We start from the raw sequence: 26903 nt of genomic DNA, 5'->3' as shown, positions 1-26903 counted from the left end.
TGTGTGTGTGTGTGTGTGTGTGTGTGTGTGTGTGTGTGTGTGTGTGTCTGTGACTGTCTCTGTCTGTGTGTCTTCACTGAAGCATACAGAATGTCAAACCTTTGGGGGCTTGGTCATGCCCCCCACCCCCAACCACCCCTTATACAGAGGGCACATATCTTACAAAACACAAGCATTTTAAATCAATGTTGGTCATACACTTCTGACCTGCGACCTCACACCCAGCACTCCGCTGGACTCTTCTGTCCTTTGAAAGCAGTCTGGGGGCACACTGGAAACCTGGGCAAAAGTGCCCTTGGCACTGGAGATCTGCCCTCCATCCCCTGCGTGATCATATGGTGATGTTGTAATCCACATTTTGCCAGGTTATCATGTGCAATGAGCACGAAGTCCCCAGTTCTCAGTGAGTCAGACGTTCAGAAGCAAACCACGCAGAACAGCAGAAGCATCACCAGGGTGGTTATGGTGAAGACTTTCACTACTGTGTATATAATATAAGGCATAAAAATGGAGTCTTAATAACTTGCTGGGTATTTTTTTTTCTTTTGGTTGTCATGCACAAAACTATTATTTAGGATCCATTGCTGTAGGTGTATTAATTACACTGGCCCCCTCCACAATGTGGTTACCCTGCCCTGTGACCTGCAAATCTGTGTTCACTTGTGCTTTATTCACCTGTATTATTTGGGCTCTTTCCCCCTTGGCCCCCCAAAAGAAAGAGCCTGGATTCTGTTTGTTTGTTTTTACTAGGTGAATTTATGTGGAAATATTTCTGGCCAACGCATCATGCAGTAAATTGCTGATAAATGACTTCCATCTGGAATACACTTTGTCAGCAATTTAGGAAGCCATGCAGATTTATTTTCAGGAAACTCAAACTACTTTTCGGACCCATTACCCTTGTGCCAACTAAGTAAAATCCCCTTTCTCCTATTCTTTGCGAGTCCTGAACCATAGCATAAAGGAATTCACAAAACACTTGCAGGAATTAATAACTGCATTCCCCTTCTTATTATGCAAAGCCTTATTAAAAGCAGGGAAATTAAGGTTTCCATAAATTACAGTTCCAGAAGGTCCAGTGTGTCTGGCTTCAGTAAGCCCTCGTAACAGCAGCACAAAGAGGATCAAATATTCTGGGGCTCAGACTTGATCCTTTCCTCATCCAGAGATAATTCAAAGAGATGCTCTTCATTAGGGCCTTTGGCAAGCTGCCTACAATTTCTTTTTGGGGCTGCTGTGAGCTTAATGATGCAGAACAATGGCTTTGCCTCTTGTTGCACACATACCTTATTGTACCTTTAATCACATTAGAAAAACAACAGCAACACATGAAGTTGCCTGGTCGTTAAAGGACACTGCGGAGAGCACACACGTATGAGTGATGCATGCCCTGCGTTACGGGATACGCCAAGATACTAGGGGATGTCTGCAGTACTTCTGAGGACAGTACAAGACAAGTGTCCTGCCTGCCCTTTCTGTTGAGGTATAGCAGTCTTTGTGCTTTCCGGGTCACTGTAGAGTACCAGGGAGCGTCAAGACAGGGCCCGTGCCCATGGAACATTTTAAAGTTTCAGTTAGCAGTTGTTTCCTGCTCTGGAAAAGTACCCCATCTCGGACCACTCAGAAGCATGGCTGCTTCCAAGAAAAGGAGAGAAACAGGAAAGGAAGATGCTTTCAGGCTATCAAGGGGGGCATTCTTCTACTTGGATAGATTAACTGCCTAGAATATCTCATGTTCAGGGGGGTGATGGGCTAGGGAGCCTGGGAGCTCTAGAGCTGTGGCCAGAACCTGGCTAACACTGGGCACCTGGTTATGGGCAAAGGGTGTGCGAGCAGTGTCACCAGGGATGGAGACATCTGTGGCTCCGTTGGCTTGGTGCCAGGGACCTCATCACTGGCCAGGCATGAGTCCTCCCCACAGCTGTGTCCTTTCAGGACACAGGGAAGGCGGGTATGGAGAGATGCTTTGATGAGGGCTTTCAGATAGAGGCCAGGGGGAGCGGAAGGGGTTATCACGCCCATTCCCTCCACCTCTTCTAAGGTCTCAGGTCAGCCAGAGACTCTGCAGAATAGTGATCTTTGCTCACTCGATTGGGCAGTAAGGAATTAATTCTGTTTGGGACTTAGGCTTCAAAGTAGAAATTGTAATAACTAATACATTCACTGAAGTCTCCATGGACATTTTCAAGACGGCAAGGGAAACATACTGATAAAATTGCGGTGACGTTCATTGCAGCAACCACAGGATTATTTGCTGAGCACTTACTATGTACCAGCACTTTGCTAAGTGCTGACTGTGCATTTCTCCATCAAATCCTCACAGCAGTACCAAGGGGTTGGGGATATTACCATCCCCGTTTCCAAGATAAACTGAGACACGAAGGAGACACAAATGGGGGTGGCCGCAATGTCTGTGCTGTGATTCCGAGGTCGAATTCTTCTCTTATAGAAATCATATTTATCCAAACCAGTGAAGAGATGACCTGTATTATACGGAACGCTTAGCTTAGTTTTTAAAAATCATGCTCACCTTTGCGGAGCTCACACAGAGACCCGGCGTTCTCACTCAGGGCCGGCCATGTGCTGCTTGGCACCTCTCTCAGCCTGGGGACGCTTGGGTCTGTTCTCTTACAAATGAGAAGGCTTGAGACAGGGCCTCTGGTCCCTCATGCCAGGGGAAGGTGGTGGACACAGGCGAGAGCAGAGTTCCCATCACCTTCCTAGGCACTTTTAAGAATGGATCATTTAAGAAAGTTCACGTTCTTTTGCCTCTCAGGAGCAGCAACAAAACAACGGGAGTAATCCGTGCCTTTTACGCCGTCTGAAGTTGTTGGTTTTGAGAGTCAGCCAGGCTGTGGTATGATAGAGCGTGGACAGAGTTAATGATGGTTAATTGGATGAACATGAACTCGACCTCCATATAGAAGTGCTGAACGTGGTTTAGCGTTCCTGCAAGTAAGAGTGTGTTTGCTTCAACAACCTATCAGTTCACGGAGCTTTATTATTAGAAGCAGCTTCACAAACTGATTTGTTATAGGCAAAGCAAGAGGAAAAAAAACAAAACAAAAACCGTCTCTTCTTGCCCGAGTGACATGGCACCTACCTGTGGCTGAGCAAGTCACGTTTTTTCATGGTGGGCATTTATCTGTCACTAGTATTTGTTTTCCCATCAGTTAACAGTGGACCGTAAACCTCTTTAATGTAGATGAAGCAATGGGAAGGACAGGCCGAGGGTTAGGCCAGGGCCCGCTTCCCTCATTCTACGTACCTCTTCTTGCTGTACAAAGCATTAGGTGACCAGAGAGGAGTCCTCTTGCTTTCCTCTTAGAACTGAGGCCAGTTGGCCACCACCCCAGCTTAGATGTCCTTCTAAGTGTTCCCATGAGCCCCGGCACACCGCTGTATCCCTGCACTGAACCTCCGTGAGGTCCTGTGCACCTCCGTATCCCTGCACTGAGCCTTCCCATGAGGCGAGCATATTCTGTTCCTCGTCTCAGTGTCATCTGTTAAATCATCCTCTTCAGTTACACTGCGAAATCCTGGGAGGTCTAGTCACCACCTTTACCCTCAGCATGGGATTGGTTGAACACGATGGATTTTGTATGTGCTGGTAGGGCATCAGGAGCAAGACCGGAAACAAGGGAACTGGTCAGGAATCCCCGAACGAGCTGTTGGACGAGATGACTGTGATTTGGATCAAGAAGGTGCAGCTGGAGACCACGGGGGCTGCAAGACATTTACTTTTCATTCATTCTGCCAACACGTTTGCCCAGCCAGCCCTGTGCCCAGAACTGAGTTTCCACTCCCTGCTCACTGGCTCCGCTCTGCCCCTTAGATAAAACTAACTCCTTAACTGTGGCCTGCAAGGGCCTGTGTGGTCTGGCCTCTTCTTACCTCTCCAGCAAGCTGCCTGCCGTGTGCCCATTGTGTGTCTGCTCTGGTCCTGGCAGGCTTCTTGTAGCCCCCAGAACCCACCTTATTCCTTCCCTGTAAGACCTTACAACTGGTTGTTCCCCTCCATCTGTAACATGGTTCACCAGTTCATCCTTGAGGACTCAGCTCGAACATTCCTCTCCCCAAAGACCTTCCTGACCTACGAGGTTCCCCCACCTCCACCCATGATCTCTCTGTATACGGTTTATTTCCTTCCTAGCACTTAACATAATTTCACGTACCTGTTAACTTGTCTCCAACCCCCCAGTCCCCAGGAAAATGTCAGCCCCATGAATGCAGGGACTTTGTCTGGTTCTATGTGACACCCCAGGTCCTGACATATAACCAGTAAACTATTCAGGACGTGTTTACCAAATTGGCTTCTGAATGAGGAATGTATCAAGTAGGTCCCACTTTGGTCTGGGAAGGCATTTAGCAGTGACAAATGAGTCAATGTCCCAGGATCCTAATGGCTTCCATAGATACAGCTGCATACTGCCATGAGGCAGGTGGTTCATGGTCACAGGGGAGAGGACTGCCCCTCTCTGCATTCCCATGACACGCCTGCCATGGCTGGCAGAGAGAAACATATGGAACACTGAAAAAATGTAGCTTTAATAAATGACTTCTCTTGCACTCATTAATAATGCAAGGAGAGGTCATGGCTATATTGGGTGTGGGGGAGAGGAGGCACAAAAGAACACCATCAGCAGCTCCAGAAGCATGCCAGAGCCAAAATAACCCTCCTGCTTTCTCTGACCAGTGTGGGATTCAGCAGGGAACATAGCATCCACTCTCTAAAGCTCACAAGGCTCCACGTTTCTAGAAGCATCACCTTCACCTGTGTGGCAGGTGTCATAACATTGGTGAAATGCCATCAGACTCTGCTGCCTAACAGCAAGTACTGCAGTGAGAAAAGTCAGGAATGAGTTTGTCTACGTCAGATGACCTGCTTTCCCAGTTCTTCACCAAGGGCATGTTGAGTTGTGTGTGTGTGTCTGTTGGTCGGCTTTGGGCAAAGGGTCCCTCCTTTTCCAGTCTGCTGGTCATCTGGCCTGGCAGGGTAATTTCTCCCAGTGTATCTGGTTATACCCATCAGTTTGTAATAAAGAATAAGCTGAAATACTGCACACGTGAAAGAAAGTTATTAACATCAGCGTTCGATTGTGGAATGCAAGTATCTTGATGTGAGGGGCAGAAGGGATCAAGGAGAGCTTTTCTGACTGTTGAGGGGTATCCAGAAGCTTCAGCATCACCATCGAGTAGGAACTTGTTAGAAATGTGGGTTCTCCAGCCACACTCCAGACCTGCTGAGCCAGAATCTCTGTGAGCGGAGCCAGCAGTCTGTGTGGAACCAGGCCTCCAGGTGAGTTAGCTGCTCCTTCAGCCTTGAGGACCTCTGTTGAACGTTAAACCAACAATACTGCAAGAGGTAGGAGTCTTAAGTTACCCAAGATTTCGGGCAGATTCTCTTAAGTCTTCCTTTGGAGGAGTTGGTAGCAGGAAGAGCTCATTTCTCAGATACTTAGGTTCAGATCAAAACATAACCATCTGTTGGTTAATACCAAAAAACAAAAGGTCATTTTGTTTCGATTAGGCAGGGCTTTTTTCAAGCAAGTTGTTCTATAACATCTAATTTACAAGTGGAAAATTGAAGGTTCGTGACGTTTTGTCTGTTAAAAATTTATGTGCACATATAGACATCACACATTGACACATGTTCGTGTGTATGCAGGTAATACGTGTGTGTGTAAATGTGTGGGTATCTTCTACAGATTAAGCTTCAATTTTCTTCAACCGGTGTCCCTCTCAGAATTACCTGAGGTTCTAGAATTATCCTGCATCCCCCTAATGTTTACACCCTCCTATTCCTACAAACACTACCTTCCCGATAGTAAATGGGAAATTAATCTAATAAACATAATCCCCAATAATGTGAATGATGGTAAGCACAATCCTCCTACCAGAAGAAAATGTGTTTTTAGAAAGGACTTGTGAACCAAATGAATCGTAATTTGCAGAATCCTGGGTGAAATAAGTAGAGCACGGTCCCCTTTCTGATGATGAAGCGTGTGGCCATCACCATGATGGCAGGTCCCGATCGATAGACCCTGCTCCCGGGACACTTCCAGGTTGCAGGACTCGGACTAGCTGTATGTGTCAATGAAACCGTACCACTGACCGATCCTTAATAATGATCTTAGTGTACATTTTTATGGGTTGTGTCAGAGGATAAACAATTGTAGAGGTCTTCATAGGTAGTGCCAATTTACCCCCCCCCCCCACTAAGCCTCTTTGTATGACACCCACCAGCAACTAAGTATCTGCCTCGCCTTGCTTCTCATTCCCATATTCACTGGGTATTAAAGTTGTTCTCACTTCTTCCTCTTTTTTTCTATTTGATAGAAAAAGGGAGTGGGGTAGAGGAGGGGACTCTTCACTTGTAACTTGCGTTCTTACACCAATTTCAAGGTACAAAAGTTCCTTTAGGGCACTGGTTCTCAAGCTTGAACATGGCATCAGCATCACCCGGAGGCCTTGGTAAAAGCACAGAGTCCTGTGCCCCACCTCCAGTTTAGATACTGCTGATCTGGGGAGCACCCCTTGGGAACCACTGCTGTGAGAGGTATGTAATTACGTATGGATGAATGGATGGGTGAACGGATGGACAGACTGAGGAGGGGATGAAAGGACAGGAGGGAGGGGGAGAGTGAAGGCAGGCAGGCATTTAGGGTGTATATCTCTTTGGTTTTATTAATGCCAGACAGTCTTTCAACATCATAGTGGACAGGTTCTTGATCCACATCCCTACCTGGTGTTGCCTGACTTCTTAATTTTTCCATTGCCGTGAATATAAAGAGGTATCTCACTTTGGTTTAAATCTGGTTTATTCTTGATTATTAATGAAATAGAGTATTCTATTTTTGACGTGTATATTGGCCATATTGTGCTTCCGTTGGTGTGTGTGCGGTGCCCGTTCAAGTGTCTGCCCCAGTTCTCTCTTGGATTTTTCATCTTTTTCCTTTGATTCATAGGATTTTTAAAAGCATAGTCTGGATACTGGTCCTTTATGAGATAGGAGTTGGAGGCCTTTTCTCCCAGTTTGTGGCTTGTCTTTGCCCTCTCTTTATGATGTATTCCAGTTGAACCAAATCCCTTAATTCAACATAGTCAAATATATCAGTCTTTTCTTATGGTCTGTGCTTTTAGTCTGTGTTAGGAAATACATTTTCTATGGTGAAAGCCATAAAGCTACTCTCCTATATTTTCTTCCAAAAGCTATATATAAATGTTGCTTTTCACAGAAAGGTGTAAGGCTGGAGTCGACCTCACTTTTTTAGTATGGATCCCCCGGCACCACTTGGAGAACAGCCCATCTCTTCTCCATCGAAGGGCACTGCCCTTTTCCCTGTGTCAAGTTTGGGGCTATTTCTGGCCTTTTTGTTCTGGCCATCTGAGAGTCTCCCTGCACCAACCTCGCACTAAGAGTGTCTGTTTTATTGTGCTATAGTTTTGTGGTAACTCTGGTCCCCTGGGAGGGCAGGTCTCTCTCTAGTGCCACCTTCTTGAGCTCTTGGCACTCTGGCCACCCACGGACGTGTGATTTGCAGCTTGTCAAAGTGACGACTTGGTAGGCTCTTCTCCCGAATTGGGGGATGGGCTCACAAGTAGTCAGCGTAGCATTCTTTATATTTACGTGTATCTTAACAAAACTTTTAATGTCTTCAGTACTGAATAAAATATGAAGAACAGCCCCAAGAAGAAATATCATAGATTATTTTTTTAAGTTTATTTATTTTGTGAGAGAGAGAAAGAGAGAGAGAGCACAAGCAGAGAATGGGCAGAGAGAGAGAGAGAGAGAGAGAGAGAGAGAGAATGAATCCCAAGCAGGCTCTGTTGTGAGCACAGAACCTGATGTGGGGCTCGAACCCACAAACTGTGAGATCATGACCTGAGCTGAAGTCAAGAGTTGGACCTTTAACTGAGCCACCCAGACTCAGGATATTCACCCAGAAATATCATAGATTATAAAAAGCCTCCAGGGTCGCCTGGGTGGCTCAGTCGGTTAAACACCCGACTCTTGATTTCAGTTCAGGTCTCGATCTCAAGGTTGTGAGTTCAAGCCTCGTGTTGGGCTCTGCACTGGGCATACAGCCTGCTTTTAAAAAATAATAATAAAATAAAAAATAAATGTTAAAAAGCTTCCCTCCCCCCTCTAAACTCTGAAGAAAAGTAAACCAGACGCAGTAATAATGGGGAGGAAGGAGTTAGCTGTCTGTAAAGATCTTTAAAAAGTATTAAAATGCTGGTTACTTTTTTCCTTAACATAAAGCATTCTTCATCTGCAAACGAATTCTCTGAAACGACACCATTTGTTGTAACAGAAGACATCTGTGAGACTACACTTAGAACTTGTGTCTTTACAAACACATCTCTTAGGGGTTGACATGTTTGTGTGTTTCTATATAAAGAAATCTGAAGGAAAATTTTTGTCTTTTTTGTGAACAAACAATGCATAAACCAGATAACGCAGGCAGACACGATTCACAGCATCGAACCAATGAAAACAGAGTTAATTTGTGAGCCATGTGGGAAAATAACGGTTTCCTCCCAGTGTGTTAAACAGTGTACCGCGGCCCAAGCACATTCCTGTTTCGCCGTACGTGGCAATTAATGAATCCCCTCCTCTGCCCAAAAGTGTCAGCGGTGTGGCACGTAACGTTAGAAGTGACATGCATTTTAATAAAAGAAAACTCTAAAGAATATGAACCGATTTTCCATTACCAAGCAGCTGTTTACTGTTTAGGGAGTCTGGAAAACCTAGAGAGAAATTAGTATCCTTCCTACCGGTATTTCACTTGGCATCAGGAGATGAAAAGCAGTGGGTATTTCCCCCCAGAATCGCAGCGGTATTTTGCATCCAGGATTCTGTTCCTTTTTATCGAGCTATAAAACACCTGGCACGAATGACTTGTATTGCAACCACTTGGCATGTTAGGTACCAGCTGCCCTCTGTTGCCCTCACTTGCGTGTATCACTGTGTTGGCAGGTGTTAGGATTCCCCGACCAAAGGTGCCTCTCTTTCCCTGGGCCCCTTTTCTCTTCTCTCGCTAGCAACTCTCTAAGCCTCAAGTTTGTAGTACAAACCTAGGTAGCTGGAAACTGTCCAGGAATGAAAGTTCAAGTTTGCTGGCCTGTCTGTCTCATCTCTGCCCCCCACAATGAGGGTTCTGTCCGGGTTCCTCCAAGGAGTAGAACCTGAGAGCAGGTGCCTGTGCCCTGTATGGTGATGGGGACGGGGGAGGGGGGGGTGGGGGAAAACATCAGGGAGAAGTCACTGTGAAGAGTCAGAACATCTTGTTCTCAAGGGGTCGTCAAGTTTCAGAACCAACTCTACTCCACATCTGGACACAGTTAAGAACTGTCCAGAGAAAGGAGGAAACAATTCCAGCATTGTATTCTTTGTCCTTGAATTGACAGCGAAGGCCCAAGACGAATACGTTCCACTGATTCGGAGTTTCATGCCAGTAGCAATGATAAATAACGGGGGGGGGTGTCATTTGCCATGCACGTGGTTTATGTACAGCTGTTTTATGTGGAATCCCGTGTGATTCCAACACAGCCCCTTAAAGTGCAGGTACTGTTGTTATGTCCATCTTATAGACGAGGCAGCTGAGGGTTAGAGAAGCTCATTCACGGGCCTGGGATCGCACGGCTGCTAAGGGGCAGAACGGGGATCCGAACACAGGACTGTGTGACTCAAGCACGCCATCTGAACAGCGTCCCTGGCATTGCACTGAATGTCTGGCAGTGTGGTCAGAAGCACAGTCCCTCTCCTCGGGGGTTTACATTTTGGGATGGCTGGAGGTCAGAAAGTAAATCTTCTACTAATGAGCGTATAATGACAGTGTAAGGTAATCTGGGGAATACAGATCTGCAGCAGAAGCATCGTCAAAAGTCTGGACCAAGAAACTGTGTTCAGTTTCCTCCTTTGTTGAAAGGGAGGCAGTTCCAGAGCTGTTGGGGTTACGTGATGCATCCTGTGATGCCTCATTCAAGGGAGGTTCATCTTAGCACCTTGTTAAGGCAGGAGAGGAATTCATTTGCAAGTTATCCCAGTAGAGAGTCACCCTGTAGTTGTTGTAAGGCCAGCATTTATTTAAAAAAAATTTTTTTAATGTTTATTTTTGAGAGAGAGACAGAGACAGAGTGCAAGTGGGTGAAGGGCAGAGAGAGAGAGGCAGACACAGAATCTGAAGCAGGCTCCACGCTCTAAGCAGTCAGCACAGAGCCCGACACAGGGCTCGAACTCACCACAAGATCGTGACCTGAGCCGAAGTTGGACGCTTAACCGACTGAGCCACCCAGGTGCCCCGAGGCCAGCATTTATTGAGGGCCTGCTTTGTTCTCTGGCCCACATGCTGAGGGAAAGACTGAAACCAGCCCTGTGCTCCCAGCACTCATGGCCTGGCGTCTGTATGGCATGGTGTCACCTATTACATATTGTCAAACAAGCTAGTCAAGGCTCTGGGGACCAAGGGAGGAAGCCAGCATTTCCAGAGGAGGAGCAGCCACGCCTCCACAGTTGGGCTAAAAGAGTCATCTTTAGGGGTAAAAGGTCTCTAGGGGACAGATAGGTAAAGTGATGGCAGCGGCTGCAGCAAGGACAACTTGTGTGGACATTATCGGCCCCCACCGTTGCCACGTCATTTCTCTTAAAGGGGAAACAGGAAAAGAGGCTTTCAAAAGAAGTACGAAAGGCCAAGGCTTCCCAAACATAACACACAAAGGTAGAGACGCACAGTGTGTTTGGAGGAAGTGCTCAGATTGTGTCACTTGTCCAACATGGTATTTATTGAACACCTGTAGTGTGTGCCCCAGAGGAGGGGCCACTGGTGAGGATGCAGGGGCCGCAAGGCTTACAAAGTCATGATCTTAGCACCCGGAGGTGGAGGGAGATGAAAATGCATTGGTACCCAGCTCTGCGGGTGGCCGGTGCCGGGCAGGAGGGCCCCCCGTGCGGGGTGTAGGATTCAGTCACGGTGGCCAGGGTGGGCTTCCTGACCGTCTGAACGGAAGCCGTCAGCATCGGCCGGGTGGAGGCTGCAGGGCCAAAGGAGTCCTGGATTGAAGGAAAAGTATTTCATGACCCAATACTCTCCTGTGCATACGTGCCCTGTGTTCTCTCGTATCCCAAGAGGGCTTGGCTGCCAGGGTGCCATCCCAAGCTTGACTTCTACTTGCCGAGCTAAAGCAGAGGAGAATACGTGAAGAGTATGAAGGGGCTGTGTAGCATGACTACACCGAAGATTTAAATAAAGAAATGCTCTGGAGAGGCATTAAAAATGTTAACCATATCCTCTCCAGACTAAAAAAGCCAATGGAGGGGGTAAGGGAACATAGTGTTCAACAACACATTTTTTAAAATGTATAGAGTCCTACGTTCATAAAAATAAAAGGAACCTAGTAACACAACCCAGAGGGAGAGTGTGTGCACATCGTAGGATAGCAGTTAGAACAAGTGTATATACACTGCCAGACATTTCCTCTAGATACACACGGGGGATGTTACCCCTGGAAAACACATTTTTCAGTGAGCTCATCCATGAGGCAAGATGAAATGAGGTCAGAGAGAAGCTTCCAGAGCTTCAGACTCTTGGTTTCTAAGTCAACTAAGTAAAGGTTTAAAGGAAAAGAATCCCTGACCCAAACACAAGCAGCAGGCGGGGGAGACATCTTTACTATTGCCTACAGGAGCTAAAGACAAACACTGTTCCCAGAGCTGGGCTCTGCCATTCCATGATGGGGATCCATATTTTGGCTGCCAGCCATCTGATTTCTTTTTGTCAGTCCCACACCCCGTTTTGCTGAAACATAGCTGCAAGTGCATTTCCACTCAGCTGGGCACACTTGCTAAACTCTATGCAAACACCAGAACTAGAAATCTCACCCCAGTCCTCTCCTCCCCTCTGACAACTTTACTCTTTTAGAAATTCATTAGACCCTTTTTCTGGCTTTAGGTTTGACATAACCAAAATCATGTACACATACTTCTGTTTCTCTCCCTCTATCTCTCTGTTCCCCCTCCCTCCATCTTTCCCTGTGTCCCCCTCCCTCCCTACTTCTCTCTCCCTCTCTCTCTCCCTCCCTCCCTCCCCCCCTCCCTCCCTCCCTCTCTCTCTCTCTCTCTCTCTCTCTCTCTCTCTCTGGAAAACCCCTGCATTTCCTCATATTCTAATTGCATTATCAAGTGTTGTGTTTGGATCATTAATTCCTTCCCAGACGATTTGCTCTTGGTAGGTTTCTAGCAAATGTTGCCCAGGTCTAATAAATCATCTTAGAAAATGCTGCAGGTTCTTGTCTGTCGCAGGGATGGGAGTCCGCACGCTAATTCCTGTGCCCTGCAAAGAGTTTTATCCTCTTTGCTCTCACAAAAGCAACCCGGTTAGCTTCTTCATTAAAGGTCACTAACAGACTGACAGCAGAGGAGAGAGTTCACAGTTGTGCTTTGGCCAGCCTCTCCTTGGAGTTGTCCATGGCTGGGTTCACTGGAATAGACTCCGGGTTATTTTGTCACCTAAACAAAGTCTCTCTAGGTGGCCACAGGCAAAGAGTCCGTCTCCTCTGTATCCCCTGCTGGACCCGAGAGGGGGTTGTCTGAAGGACCTGCCACGCTGATGTGATGCTTCTGGGTAACCAAAACTGAGAGCAAGAAAATGAAGTCAAGAGGTTGTAACAGTTGAGTATCCTTATCCTTGGGGACATACTTGATGCTCCCACAATGGGGCAGAGTTGCTGGAGCAGGAGATTGTGGAATTGAATCTAGGAGGGGTGTAATGTTCATCCTTTTCACACACATCTTTCATTTTATTTTTTATCTCTGTTAAGATCCAAAAACTTATTATCATGGGCCTTCTCTATGCTGGAGTTCTGTGCAGCTTAAACCTGTAATTACTCTGCCATTCTTATTCCCCAGAATTTAATCACCAAAAAAGCGAAGATCAATTATTATAATGTGGTCATATTTTAAAGCCCTCGGTACCTGTGAAGTTGAGAGGGAGAGTCATTTTATTCCCTATTTTAGAGGCGATAAATATCCCACGATGTCATCATTATTCTTTTGGTGCCATTTATAAATCACACTTATAAATCTTTGAGAAAGAACTACCACCTTAAGTTTATTTTTGATTCATAAAGGTTCTAAATCTTACCAATTTCTGTTTCTTCCATGCCTGCAGAGTCCATCATTCCTGCTGACTTTCATTGGCTCTTCTTTCAAAGCTAATATTTCCAGAATTCTGCATTAATTTCTCACAGTGATCACTAGGTAACTCTGTACTTCAGTGGAGACAACGTAAAGAGAATTTATATAGTCTATTGATAGAAAGTTGTCTCTCGTTGCAAGGGTAGTATCTGCAAACCATGAATCTCTTGGCAATTCACTGAAGATCTATCTGGATTCTTCGCTGCATGTTAAGTACTCTTAAATGCAATATTCTTAGACATAGTACAGATGAAGTGTGAGTGGGTAGGATCAAGTGTTTTGTCTTCTAGAAATTTTATTCAAATTTAGAAGTATATCTCAAACCAGCAGGAAAGAGACACATATTTTTCTCCTCTAACCTAAATTTTCTCAACACATAGAGCAATAATTTGCAATTAAAAACAGAGAATATTGTCACAGTTTAGGACAATACACACACGTACCATCATCCCTCTCCAAAATGAGTCCGTTGCCAAAAGCTAGGAGAGTAAAATATGGAGCACATCCCCCCGACCCTGAGGACGCTGGAGTAGCAAAGGCCATCCTGCTAACTGCAGACTTTATTCTACAATTTGCCTCATGGGGATAATTAAGAGGGAAAAGATGATCAGGAAAATTTTTCATAATAAAAATGCTGAAAATTACCCATCATAATACCACTTGGAACTGTTGATGTCCAGTAAAGATTAAAACTAAAAATGTAGTAATTGTATAATTAGAGATGATGTGCTTTTTTTAAAAAAAATACAGTTCTAAAACACCAATCATGTGGGAAAGCTTGTGCAAAGAACAAAGTATTTTAGGAGCAAATGCATGGGGCTTCCCCTGTTGAGGCTAGGGACTGTGTGTCCCATTGTGTAGAGAGAGGTGTTGAAATACGAGATTGAGTGGCTTTTTTAACCAGTTGGAAGCATAAACCATTCTTCTTCCTATAATCCAACCTTATTGTGGTTTTCTAGCAAAAGAATGGATATGTCGGATTCTCTGACGCAGAGGCTCCTAACAATATAGTAGCTTCCGTTGGACAGGAACCAGCAGGTGGTGACATGGTGCCCTCACCGCGCACGTGTGAGGGACCCCAAGAAGGAACTGTGATTAAGGATCCAGAACATTACAGGGAGTCTATATTCAAGTCTCTCTAAAATAAATAAATAAAATATTTAAAAAATATAGAAAACAAACAAAAAAGATTTCAAACCACTGTTGAAGTTCCACTAAAAATATAAGACACAAATCCACAAGAGTCAGGAAATTGTATTTAAAGTGTATCATCATTAGTTCTCATTTCTCCTGGCATCCATTGGTTTGTTACCTGACATTGGTGTTGTTGAAAAAGAGGAAATATCATAATCTTGTCAAGAGGAGTAAATAAAACAGATCATTGAGGTTAAAAAGCTTCTTTTAAAATTTGATATCTTGGCCTGTGGCTCCTATAAGATTCAAGGACTTCGAAATGTCTCATGGAGCTGGTTTTCTTCCCGCTGAAGAGTTTCCTGTTTTAACATAAGACTAACATTACTCTCCTCCTAGTTGGACTATTTTAAATCGTGGCCCATTGTGAGAGCTCCACAGAATGCCTCAGGAAGTTGGTAGAAACAAGAGGCTAAAATTTGAGGGACAACTTTGTAAGAAGAGAATTGAGACCAGAGGTTCCTGTGCCTTTAGCTTTTCACAGTTTAGTAGGAAGGGGTGGGTGAGTGAAGGTCCAAAACCAGTGTTTTCTCATTCTGCTCGTTAAACATGGACCATTACCAAGGGGAGTTTCTGGGATAGGTCCATGGACGTAGTCACCTTGGTTCAGCCTGGCCTGGCTCACCCGTTCCCACCAAGCTGTCAACCATGGATGTCTTTCTTAAGCCACGAATTTCCTGCTTCTCATCAGAGCCTTGCATTTCCTATCGGTGCCTCACCTGCCCCTTTTGTGACGAAGGCTCTTCTTCACTCTACCCTCCCATCTTGTGTACACCTAATCTTACCTTTGCTTTGGGCCGAGGTCAGGTCACAGTGCTCCAGCTGTGCAGGTCAGGGGTTAGAGGGTTAGAACCTATGCTTGAACTTGGGCAGACGTGATTCAAATCCCATCTCTACTGCTTAGGACTCACACAAGTCTTAGGATGCTGCTTTTAGCTCCTTGGGCTTTGATTTTCTCATCTATAAAAACAGAGAATGCCGCTGACCTCACCCATGACCTTCTTATTGGGAAGAGGGGATAGGATCATGCGTCTACAGCATTTAGCACAATTCCTGGCACAAAGCCAACATCCAGTACAAGTACTCCAGAATACTATATCCTTGAGGCGGATGCTGGGATCGAGAAAGGCTTCTTTCCCATAGACATGAGTGCAACACAAAATCTTTTTTATTGATGTCCTCACACAATGTATTTGCAGTCAGGTTTTACCGAGATTTGTCAGCCGGAATGTCTAGAAACCACACGAGGGCTGGTGTCTCCTGTGAGAGTGCTGATTTTGAGCCAGACCCTTTACACTGAATCTTGACAGCTCCATTTTCAGATGAGGTACAGGGAGAACTCTGGTAACTTGTCCAGGTTTGCAGGGTGGTGACAATGGTGACATTCAGCCCTGCCCCAGGGCCTTTGACACCGTTCAGTGATTACAGAAACCCTAGGAAGGAAGTGCTGGAATGACCTAAATTCTCAGTGGAGGACACTGAGGCGCACAGAAGTAGGGTAGTCCTCCTGGCATCCCATCTGGTAAATGGCAGAGCAGAGATTCAGACCCCTTTGTGTCTCACCCCAGAGCCCAGACAGTGTTCACTCTTCACCCGGTGTCACCGAGCTTTGGTTACCACTTGATCAGTGCCTGGCACATAGTGGGTTCCCCAATAATTCTTGAAATGAATGAGGATAACAGACAGCTAACATTTATTGAGCACTCACTCTCCCGGGGCGCAAACCCTAACTATTTTCTGTGTATGGCCTCATGAATTCTAACAACAACCCAGTGAGTTAGGTCCGTCTGTTGACCCATTTTACAGATAAGAATGCTGAGTCACCCAGAGGTTAATTGCTCAAGATGACTTAACACAAAAGTGATCAGCCTGTATTTAAACTGAGGCAGTCTGGGGCGCCTGGGTGGCTTGGTCGGTTAAGCGTCCGACTTCGGCTCAGGTCATGATCTCACGGTCTGTGAGTTCAAGCCCCTCGTCGGGCTCTGTGCTGACCGCTCAGAGCCTGGAGCCTGTTTCAGATTCTGTGTCTCCCTCTCTCTCTGCTCCTCCTCTGTTCATGCTCTGTCTCTCTCTGTCTCAAAAATAAATAAACGTTAAAAAAAAATTAAAATAAAATAAAATAAACTGAGGCTGTCACCCCCCAGAGCCGAAGAGTCTTAATACATGTGAAACTAACCCCTTCCTTATCTTGCACAGCTTCATGCAATCTCCATTATGATCCTATTTGAAACTTAAATGACCATGGTCACATAAAACATCATTAAACACTTGTCTTAATATTCTTTTAATTTCTGCATGACAGCAGTTGTTTGCCAGAGTCTTCCTATATGTCCTTTTCTTTATGATTAGAGGCTTGAGGGTGGAATTTTATCTTAAACACTCCCCTAGTCTTTGAGGAAAACAGCTAACAAATTTAAGTTTATAAGAGATATTTATGAGACCAATATGAAGTTCACACCAGGGAGATGGAAATGACATAATAAAATGGTTTTCATAAGGCCTTGGGTGCGATGCTTGCAAAAATGTAACCACACCTTTCCCCTTTGATTGGCGGCTGTATTGCTTTTATGGTAGGAGATAATGCTAATATGGATCATTGCGTGCAATAAAATTGACATGTAGAGGGGTGCCTGGGTGGCTCAGTTGGTTAATCGTCCGACTTCGGCTCAGGTCACGATCTCAAGGTTGTAAGTTCGAGCCCCACGTCCGGCTCTGGGCTGATGGCTCAGAGCCTGGAGCCTGCTTCCGATTCTGTGTCTCCCTCTCTCTCTGTCTCCCCCCTCCCCCCCCGTTCATGCTCTGTCTCTCTCAAAAATAAACGTTAAAAAAAATTTTTTTTTTAATAAAATTGACATGTATAAAGCTTGGCTACCTCTGAACTAAGTGTGCCTCTCCCAGTGTGAGGTAGAAGGCACTGGCATCTTGAACCAGAGGTCTGCAGCTACACAGATGCTCTCCGGCTTTTCCATGTCATCTGTAAAATGCAGATAATGTTACATGATCTCCCCCATGTGAAGATCACCTGGGTAAATGCATGCACAGTGCTTAGAATAGCGTCTGGCACAGAGGGAGCTCTGTGCCCCTGTTGCCTTGATGATGACGGAAGTGTCCGAAACTCCTGCATTTCGCTGTGGCCATTATGGCCCCTCATTAGATACCCAGGTGAGCAGTGGAGCGCAGGGAGATAATGCCTCCTCTCCCAGACTCGGCAACAGGGTAGTACTCGGGAAGGACACCTTTTTGGCCTAGGGATAAGGGAGCTGAGCCCCCCGACAGAGCCCTCTGTGTGTCCAGGGCAAAAATGCAGGTGCCCAGAGGCCAAGTGTTCACATGCTTCCACTGTACAGGCTTTCGGACCTCGTGGCAGCCAGCAGGGGGACCCCTGCCAGCCCTTCCTTTGGCAGGGGCGGGTAGAAAAGGGCTCCCTTTCTTCTGAGCCCACCCACCCTACTCACCTCCTTGTCTGGGCACCTGGAGCACAGCTCAGTCTGCCCAACCAGAAGCAGTGATCCTGGAGGAGGGTGTGGGGGAAGAGGGCAGGGGGATGGGGAGGGGAGAAGGAGAGAGAGAGAAGAGAATGGTCAAGGAAAAGAAACCATTTTGCATTTTGTGATTTTTCTATAAGGTCTGTAACGTTGGCCTTTGTCTTCTCCTTCCCCTATAATGGGAGGTTTTGCGTTTTCACTTGAAGTGGCCCTGCCTCACCTCATGCAGTACAGAACCCACGGAGGACAGGAAAGCTTGGGTAGAGCTGCCGTGCTCTTTCGCAGACATTCCATAACCTTTCTGGGCCTCATGGTTCACACCGTCCACGAAGCAGAGGATACTTTCCTTGATAGCATGTGGATCCTATTGAGGATGGCACGCTATATTATTTAACTTTGAAAATGCTTCTCACTAAATATGCATGTATGTAAAAATATATAAAACACATGTTTTATTCTCATTCGAAACTTGGAACTTCTAAAGTAGACTCCATCAGATTTGTGTTCAACTTAGCTAAGCATATAAGATCATAGAGCAGAAAATATATTTTTGTGTAAGGGTAGAAAGGACCACGAAAGGACCACGCCAGCAGATGTGCACAGTGAGGGGACTGTGTCTGCAAACGAATGAATAGGTCACTCAGGTGACTTGTTGGCAAGCCTTCTGCATTCCAGCAGGTCTCTGTGTGCTATGGGGAACGAAAGACACGGTTCAGGCCCTCATGGACTTTAAGACCTGGTGAGAAAATGCAGGCAGTCAATAGAAAAATAACTATGTGATTATACATCAAGGAAAATGCTGTGAATTCTACTCAGTGACCTCTCCTTGTGTGAATATTCTCCAGCATCAATACACTCGTGTACAAATGGACACTGGGCGGGTGGTTGGATCTTAAGAATTGGTCAAGGCTTTTCCAGATGAGTATGAAGAATAAGAGAAGGGCGAGGGTGGTTGGAGGCATTTGGAAGAATGTCTGCCAGGAGTGAACAGTGACAGACCGTGGAATGTGATCAACCATTTTTAACTGAATTTAAACTTGAAACCAATCCCTGCTGCAAAGGCATTAAGGATACAACTGGAGAAGACTTGTTCCAAAGAACTTACGAATCATAGAAAGTAGGGGAGACTTAGCTATAGGAACACCTTGTTTCCAAGAACACGACACTGGGCTTTCCTATGTTGAGTTGCATTTTTAAATTATCACCTTTAAGATGATTTTTTTTAAAAATGTGCATGTTTGGGGCACCTGGGTGGCTCAATTGAGCATCCAACTGCAGCTCAGGTCATAACCTCATGGTTCATTCGTAAGTTCGAGCCCCACATTGGGCTCTCTGCTGACAGCATAGGGAGCCCACTTTGGATCCTCTGTCCCCCTCTCCAGCTGCCCCTCCCTCTCTCTCTCTCTCTCTTTCTCAAAAATATTTTTTTTGAAATGTGCATGTTTATCTTAAGATGTAGAGTAATTTAAATATGTTGTAGTTTAATGGACATTTGGAGGTCATCACAATGGGACTTTGGGGTGATGCCATCACGGCTTCTTCGTAAAGGAGATGAAATATTAAGGTAGATTTTTACCTGAGAAGAAAGCATTTTACAGTATTTTGGGACTAACTTTACAAAAAACTAAGTACACAGATGATTTTTAGCCTCGCTTTCTTGAAGACATGTTACCCATTTTATTATTTAGAGGCTGGCAGCCAGGAATACTCTCTCTTTAAGAAAACAAGTACAGGATTTTAAAATCTGAGATACTTAAGTCAGACATCAGGAAGGCCCCTCTCACAGGACAGTTACCTCAACTATAAATTCAGGTGTGCACAGCACACAGGTGCAGTAAGGCAGGTGATCTTCCCCTTGGAGAGGGAGCAAGCCCAAGGAACCAGCATCAGGATACATTTAGAAGTTAACATGGACAAACTCTAGTGTGGTCCGTGGTAGGTATCATACTAGAGATTTAAGGGTTTTAAAAAATGTTTATTTACCTTGGGAGAGAAAGTAGGGGAAGGGCAGAGAGACAGGAGAGAGAGAGGATCCCAGGCAGGCTCCGTGCTGTCGGCACAGGGCCCGACACGGGGCTCAATCCCACGAACCGTGAGATCATGACCTGAGCCAAAACTAAGAGTTGGATGCCTAATGGACTGAGCCACCCAAGCAGGCATGCCTTAAGTTTTTACATCAAAGAAACTGAAATCTATGCAAGTGTTGTCTATTTACACATAGACATCACATAGTAAAGTGAGGGTTTTCCACAGAAACACGTTACTGCCAACACTGTTTGTTCATTAAGACTCCCTTTCCTTTTTTAAAAAATTTGTTTAACATTTATTTATTTTTGAGAGAGAGAGACTGAGCATAAGCAGGGTAGGGGCAGAGAGAGAGGGAGACACAGAATCTTAAGCAGGCTCCAGGCTCTGAGCCCTATGTGGGGCTCGAACCCATGAACTGCGAGATCATGACCTGAGCCGGTGTGATGCTTAACTGACTGAGCCACCCAGGTGCCCCTGACTCCTGTTTCTTCTTAACAGACATAACACCTACATTTTAGATAAGTTGGCCTTCGCTATGTCAAGCCCCAGAGCAGACTATACATTTGAAATAAATTAAGACAGAACGAGGAGTTTTCCAAATGAAGAACCATTTTTTTCAGCCCAAATCAGGGCTTGAAACCTTTTACTTGTTGATATGTAGTTTATTATTGTCTGCTACTTCCATTGGAACCTGAGTTTTAATTAGTTTGACAACACAGGTGTGATATTTTACAGAATGAAATCACTGCCCCTGTATTTAATTAAATGAACCCTATGAAAGTTGTGTTTTAGCCAGGGGCGTAATTGATAGGAGGCTGGATTCAAAATTGCGTTAGCACTTTATATTGGGGTTGGGGGTCGTTTGCACATGCAGTAGAAATAGAGGTGCAGTATGTTGATCCTCAGAAACCAAATGTCTTCCCATAAATAGATACTTATTTTCTAATTTAGAGACCTTGTGGTATATCTTTTCCCAGTATTACATATGCACGTATCCCGAACTGCTCACAGTTAAGTTATACAGCACTGTGCAAGCTTTCCAGGCTCCTGTTTTGAAAGGCGATACTACAGATGTATGACGTGACCTTCACCAATGGCATTTCTAGGCAGACAGTGATGACCCAGGTTCCCCCCCCCCCCTCTGGGTTATGGGCTCAATTTGTGTTCCAGGATGTGTAGTCTGTGGGAACATTCTGGCCACCTCAGCAAATCAGATCCCTCACGAAATGTCTTAGGGCAAATGCTGCCCACAACAACATTCCTTCTGACCATTTCTTGAGTGGCTCGCACATGCCCTAGCCTCATTTCTGCACCAGAAATTTTCCCAAGTGGCATCCTGATGTCTTCCAAGAGAGGAACGACTCTCACTGGATAACCTCAGCACATGTTTTCTCAGGAACTGAATGACCGGAAGATGGACAGATGGGTTGTCCGTGAAATCTACCCCCAGATGGAAACGCCTCTCAGCTTTGTGTTAGTTCTCAGGACCTTGGAGAAGACCGTCACGAGTTCCTCATACAAAGAGCTGCAGGCTTGTTACCCAGGCCTAATCGGAACCACGAATCATTCCACACCCTCGAAATAATTGTCTTGTCTCAGGAGACCTTACACTAACGGACCTCTTGAAGGTTCCTTAGTGTCATGTCATATTTGTGGCAATGATGTCTGCCTTGAGACAGACTGATTGGATTCTCACCATAATTGCACCTAAGTCCCAAGGGGCCAGCCAGAGCCTTAGGTGAATAACTTAAGCCTTTAATTTATAATAAAGATAAAGTTTGCAATCAGCATTTCTGGTTCCAAAACATTCCATTTACTTGGTTTTAGAGCTGCATAAACTGTTTTAAAAGCAATCTGCTCAATTGGGCGAGTTAATGATATTTAATTTGACCGGGCCAAACGTCACCGGATGAGCATTCCATCTGTAATTGCAGCCATCATCATAGCCGTTCTGTGTAATGTAGATGTAATGCTAATCCTGAGAATAAAGGCTGTCATTCTCGGATGGTTGACAGTGTACCGGAGTTATCCCCTCGCTAAGGCTCTCAGTGATGTGATTCCAAGATGACAGTGTAATAAGTGTTATATGCACAAGGTAATTCAAAACAAATTTGGCTGCAAAAATGGATCGTCTAGGATAGTACACTCCTGCCTTGTCTCATCGTCCTTTAAGAGAATGTAATGATCCCTAAAATACCCTGTCAAGAAGCTTGTGTGGCAGGGGTCAAGTCTTTAAAATTTATCTCTTGCACCCCTGACCCCTCCCCCCCCCCACCCCCATGGGAGAATCCAAAGTCGAGGACTTGAAAATATTAATGTATATGTTGGTAGTCTGGGAACAGGAGATAGGTAGGGAGCCTTTCAGTACACAAATGTCTCTTAAGACTACCTAATTAAGCTGCATTTTGCTGCTTTGATTTATAGATGATTTTCTCTTGGGGAAAATGTGACTATTCTGGTATAGGATCCCCATCAGTACTAGTATCTTAGTAAATTTCCTATTATTTGCATGTGAGGCACTACAAGTACATTATCTCACTAAACTTTACAATAACCCTAAGAGGCACAATACTATAATTACATTTATTTTGCAGATGAGGTAACTGAGACTCAGAATAGTCAAGTTGTCCAAAGCCCACAATCAGGACCCCACCCCTGTGGGGTCTCATAGTCGCAGACCCTGTGCACTCCATCCCTGAGCTGTAACCTAAGGAAGGAGGAGCTCATTTAGATGGTGCACAGGCTTTAATGGAACTGCCTTTGATTAGCATACACACATGGCACTGGGCTCCTGAAACTGTTCTGGTGGGCACAGGTGCCAGAAAGGCCTCTCTTTGGAACTCAGCCATATGTGGAACTGACGTCCCAGAGGGGGACGGAACGTCACTTTACAGTCACCCTAACATTCCAGGCCTCCCCCTTTGGCTTTGCCATTGCTTTCCTTCAACCTAGGCTGTAGAGATGTTATGGATGTTGTCGGACCAGCGCCTTTTAACAATGTCAGAGGCGGGAAGGGGTTGGAAAAGCCTTCCTGCTTTTTGTAACTGTGTGCATGGAGACGCAAGGCAGCTGTCTGCCCCCGAGAATCCTCTTAGCTTAGACTAATTCACATGGGTCCTTAGTGTTTCTTTTTGTAGGTACCATTTAAACATCTGCTCCGTCTTGTAGCACTGATGTATAAAATCTAATATTTGCCATCACTTTTCTATAAAAATGAGCTGATTAAGATCCACTCCCAATCAGAAAAGCATTTTCACAAATTCTTTTATACAGATAGAAGGATGTGTCTAGGAACACATCAGAATACATTCCTGCCTAATTTTACAATACATTTGTGTGATATTTACACCTACTGGGATGTTCTGGGCTGCAAGCAGTGAAGATTTAAGTTAAAATGGTTAAAGTAGTCTAAATGATAAGGAATGTGGTATTGAATATGATAAGAAATTTCGGGGTAAGAGGTTCTAAGCTTGCTTAGTTCATTTGCTCAGTGATATCATCAGAGACCCCAGTTCTCCCATTTTTCTGCTCTGATTCCCTCAGTATGTTGTTAATCTGGCCTCAGAGACTGGCTCTTAACATGATCCCAACATACTCCCCTGAGTTTAAGCAACACATGCAGATGACCTGCCCAGAGGCAGAAAAGGGCCATTCCTACTTCGTGTCCTATTTTAAGAACAAACAAAACCTCAAAAGATTCCCAGTCTTATCCTACTAGTCAGAAGAAGTATGTTGCCTGCCCGTGCTTAAATCCATCACTGAAGGAACAAGACGATCACAATGGGTCCAAGTCAATCAGACCCACACCTCAGTCTCCCCAGGAGGGAAAGCTCTCTGATCTGGTGGAAAGGAAACAAAATCTAATCTCTCTCAGCAGAGAGGAAGTACATGGGTCAAGGAGGGATGCTAGTTGACCAGGTAGCTGACATCGTCTGCTGTTGTATTTGCAAGACCTAATTGTATATTTAAAAACCAGACTCCTAAGGGCACCTGAGTGGCTCAGTCAGTTAAGCGTTTGACTCTTGGTTTAAGCTCAGGTCATGATCTCGAAGTTTCATGAGGTCGAGCCTTACATGGACTCTGTCTGCACTGATAGTGCAGAGCCTGCTTGAGATTCTCCCTCTTTTTCAGCCCCTCCCCTGCTTGCACTCTCTCTCTCTCAAAATAAATAAAACTTAAAAAAAAAAAAGTAGACTCCTAGGATGGATTCTTTTTCAGACACAACTAAAAGACTCTTGGAAGAAAATCTCTTGTTCATTCCCTTTCGGCAAAAGGCCTGGTATTTACGTGTCAATAGAGAAAGCATAGATTGGATATATCTTGCGAGACCCATTCAAAAGTCTTCACGTTTGAGTTCATTGGGGGTAAAAACTACATGTGGTACGAGCCAGCCTTAGACTGACTACTGAGGGCAGAGGACGAGCGTGGCTAGCTGGCCTGGGCCACACCTACATCTCCTGCCCGTGGTGCCTCTGGCGTTAATTTAACCTGGGTACAAATTGACTATCACACTGTAAATTCCTGTTTTACTTGACTCTTGGTGTCAGGCACTAGTGGAAAGTACGGCTCAGAGTTTCTGCCACAGCTTGAAGTTCACAGATCTCCACCTTGCTGTTGAACCACCCCCCCACCCTTCCTTCCCAGCCCAAGCCTTCAGCACGCTGGGCTCTGAGCAAGGAGGGGGTCAAGACGGTCAGCTGTTTGGAAAGCTGGAAAGAATTCCTTTGTGTCCTTTTACCCCCTTCTTAAAGGAGGAGGGGTGAAGACAGTTGGGGTGTTAAACCCCGGTGTTGCCCATCCTCGCGGGTCGAGGAAGCAGGGCTCTTGATTGAGAGCGAATGGTGCTTCGGCGAAGGGTGCATTTGAACCATTGTGTAGCCCAGGGTTCTTGTTCCGTGACTCCCTTGTGATGTAAGCAAATTACTTGAGTAGATTGAATCCAGATCATTAATAATCTCCACTGGCACAATGCACTTGGGCTTCATTACAAGGAAAGAGTCCGACATCTATTCTTTAACCCAGCAGTTGTTTACAAGACACTCGGTCCTGAGAGTTCTTGTCCCTGTAGGGCCCGAGTGAAGGGGCTTAGCAAAAATAGAAAAATGGCTGCGTAATCAATACTCGTGTTCTGCTCGGACAAAGAAACCAAAGTGCCCTCTGCCTCAGAGGAGGGACCCTAACTGTCAGTGTGCTTTGAAGTACAAGATAATGGGGGGGCGGGGGCTAAGGGGAGGATGTGTATGTCAGACAAGAAAAGGCTCAGGGTTCATTTTGACATTTATAAAGAAATACTACAAACATGCCTATTGAAAAAATGGAATATTAATCTAAGAGGTTTAAATTCAGGACTTCCTGTGTTAAGTGACATGAACTTGTCAATGTTCTCCAGAGATGTGAGAAGCTGAGGAACGTTTGCAGACGTATATGCTGCAGAATTTGGTTCCTATACAGTCATCTTATATCTGACTTTAAAAAAGCAAACCAACCGCTTGGGGAAAAATATTGAAATACGCCGGAGCCTGATAACTCGCATGCAGTGCTGCCACTTGACATTATCAGACTGTTGGAACGTGGGGTCAGTTAAATAGTTGGGCTAACAGGTTGCTGGGAATGGCTTCATTTCTAGAAATAAGGTTCTGGCTTCTGTTTCCTCTTGCGCAAGCCGTGCTAAAGATAGCCGTGTTGACTGAGTTTTTATCGGATGCTGCCTCCAGGATTCTTTCCAGTGGTACAGAGTTGCGACCCACCACTACATAGGTGATCTCTTGTGGTTTATTCGAGGCTGTCGGAGGAGGGAGATGGACGTGATTTTTGCTCTGCCAACTTCCCAGGCTATGTTGAGAGAAGGGTTGAGCGGTGGCTTCATGGAAGTCATGCCGTAGACGGTAGACACTCAGTAAACACAGGCACTGGGGATGCGGCTGCAGCAAAGGCCGTACACAGGGAGAAACAGGACCGCAGTCACACTAGCTGTCGTTTCCCGAACGTCAGCCAGAATGCCAGCCATTTGTGTACTTCCTTGATAGCGGCCATATCCACCTACGGCCTGGATTATCATTTCCTGAGTATTTCTAATTGACTTTTTTTGAAAGGAAAAAAAAAAAAGCAAAGCATTTAAAAAGAAAACTTCCTATCACTCCCATAAAAGGAAAGCTAATGTCACCTGACATAATACACCCCATTAAAACATAACAATGTAATTAATTTCCAGTTAGCTATTATTGCCTGATAAAGGCTCGGAGCCCCGAGGCTGCTCTTTTCTCTCACAGGCAAGATTAGCAGGTGATGAACCTGTGTTAAAGACATCCCAGTAGGAAGCCAAGACTTCCCCACTGTGAGATTTATTATTTAATACCAGATCTGGAGTCTTTCAAACTCATTCCCATCCCACTAGGCATTCCTTAGGAAACCTAAACCAGAGAGAACTGCAATTGTCGGACACCCTCGAGTTGTTATTTTTATGCGTTCACCCAGGAGAACAATCTTCCCTGCTTCTGCTTGACTATAAGCCTCTCTCACCCTAAATATTTTTCCACAGGTCAACGGCAAAGACTTATCCAGAGCAACTCATGACCAGGCTGTGGAAGCTTTCAAGACGGCCAAAGAGCCCATTGTGGTACAGGTGTTGAGGAGAACCCCACGGACCAAAATGTTCACGCCTCCATCCGAGTCGCAGCTGGTGGACACAGGAACCCAGACCGACATCACCTTCGAGCACATCATGGCTCTCACGAAGATGTCCTCTCCCACCCCACCTGTGTTGGATCCCTATCTCCTGCCAGAGGAGTAAGTCACGTGACCATACAACGCTAACGTGTTAAGTGTGGTAAAGTAGCCCAGTGAAGCTGGTTTCTTCCCTTCCATGTGGTGAAAAAAAACTGATGTCTCTTACAATTTTCCTCCACGTTGCCCATGCTTAACTTTATCGTTTATAGAGGCAGTCAATTGAATCCTGCTCAAAACCGCACCGACATATTAATTACTTTATTATAACCCTGGAG

At 45.3% G+C, this 26903-nt stretch overlaps 1 protein-coding gene across 2 annotated transcripts in view; it reads left to right on the top strand.

Annotated features, from left to right (window-relative positions):
* The window catches only part of PDZRN3 (PDZ domain containing ring finger 3), a 240123-nt gene that overhangs the window by 191933 nt on the left and 21287 nt on the right, over window positions 1-26903 (top strand). For both annotated transcript variants that reach the window (XM_049640889.1, XM_049640890.1), the window contains one exon: window positions 26441-26688. In XM_049640889.1, coding sequence (XP_049496846.1) covers window positions 26441-26688 — 248 coding nt within the window. The remainder of the gene's footprint in view (window positions 1-26440; window positions 26689-26903) is intronic.

Source organism: Panthera uncia, chromosome A2 (genome assembly GCF_023721935.1).
Source record: "Panthera uncia isolate 11264 chromosome A2, Puncia_PCG_1.0, whole genome shotgun sequence".
In the NCBI taxonomy this organism is placed as follows: Eukaryota; Metazoa; Chordata; class Mammalia; order Carnivora; family Felidae; genus Panthera; species Panthera uncia.
This window is presented reverse-complemented; position numbering and strand designations above follow the sequence as displayed.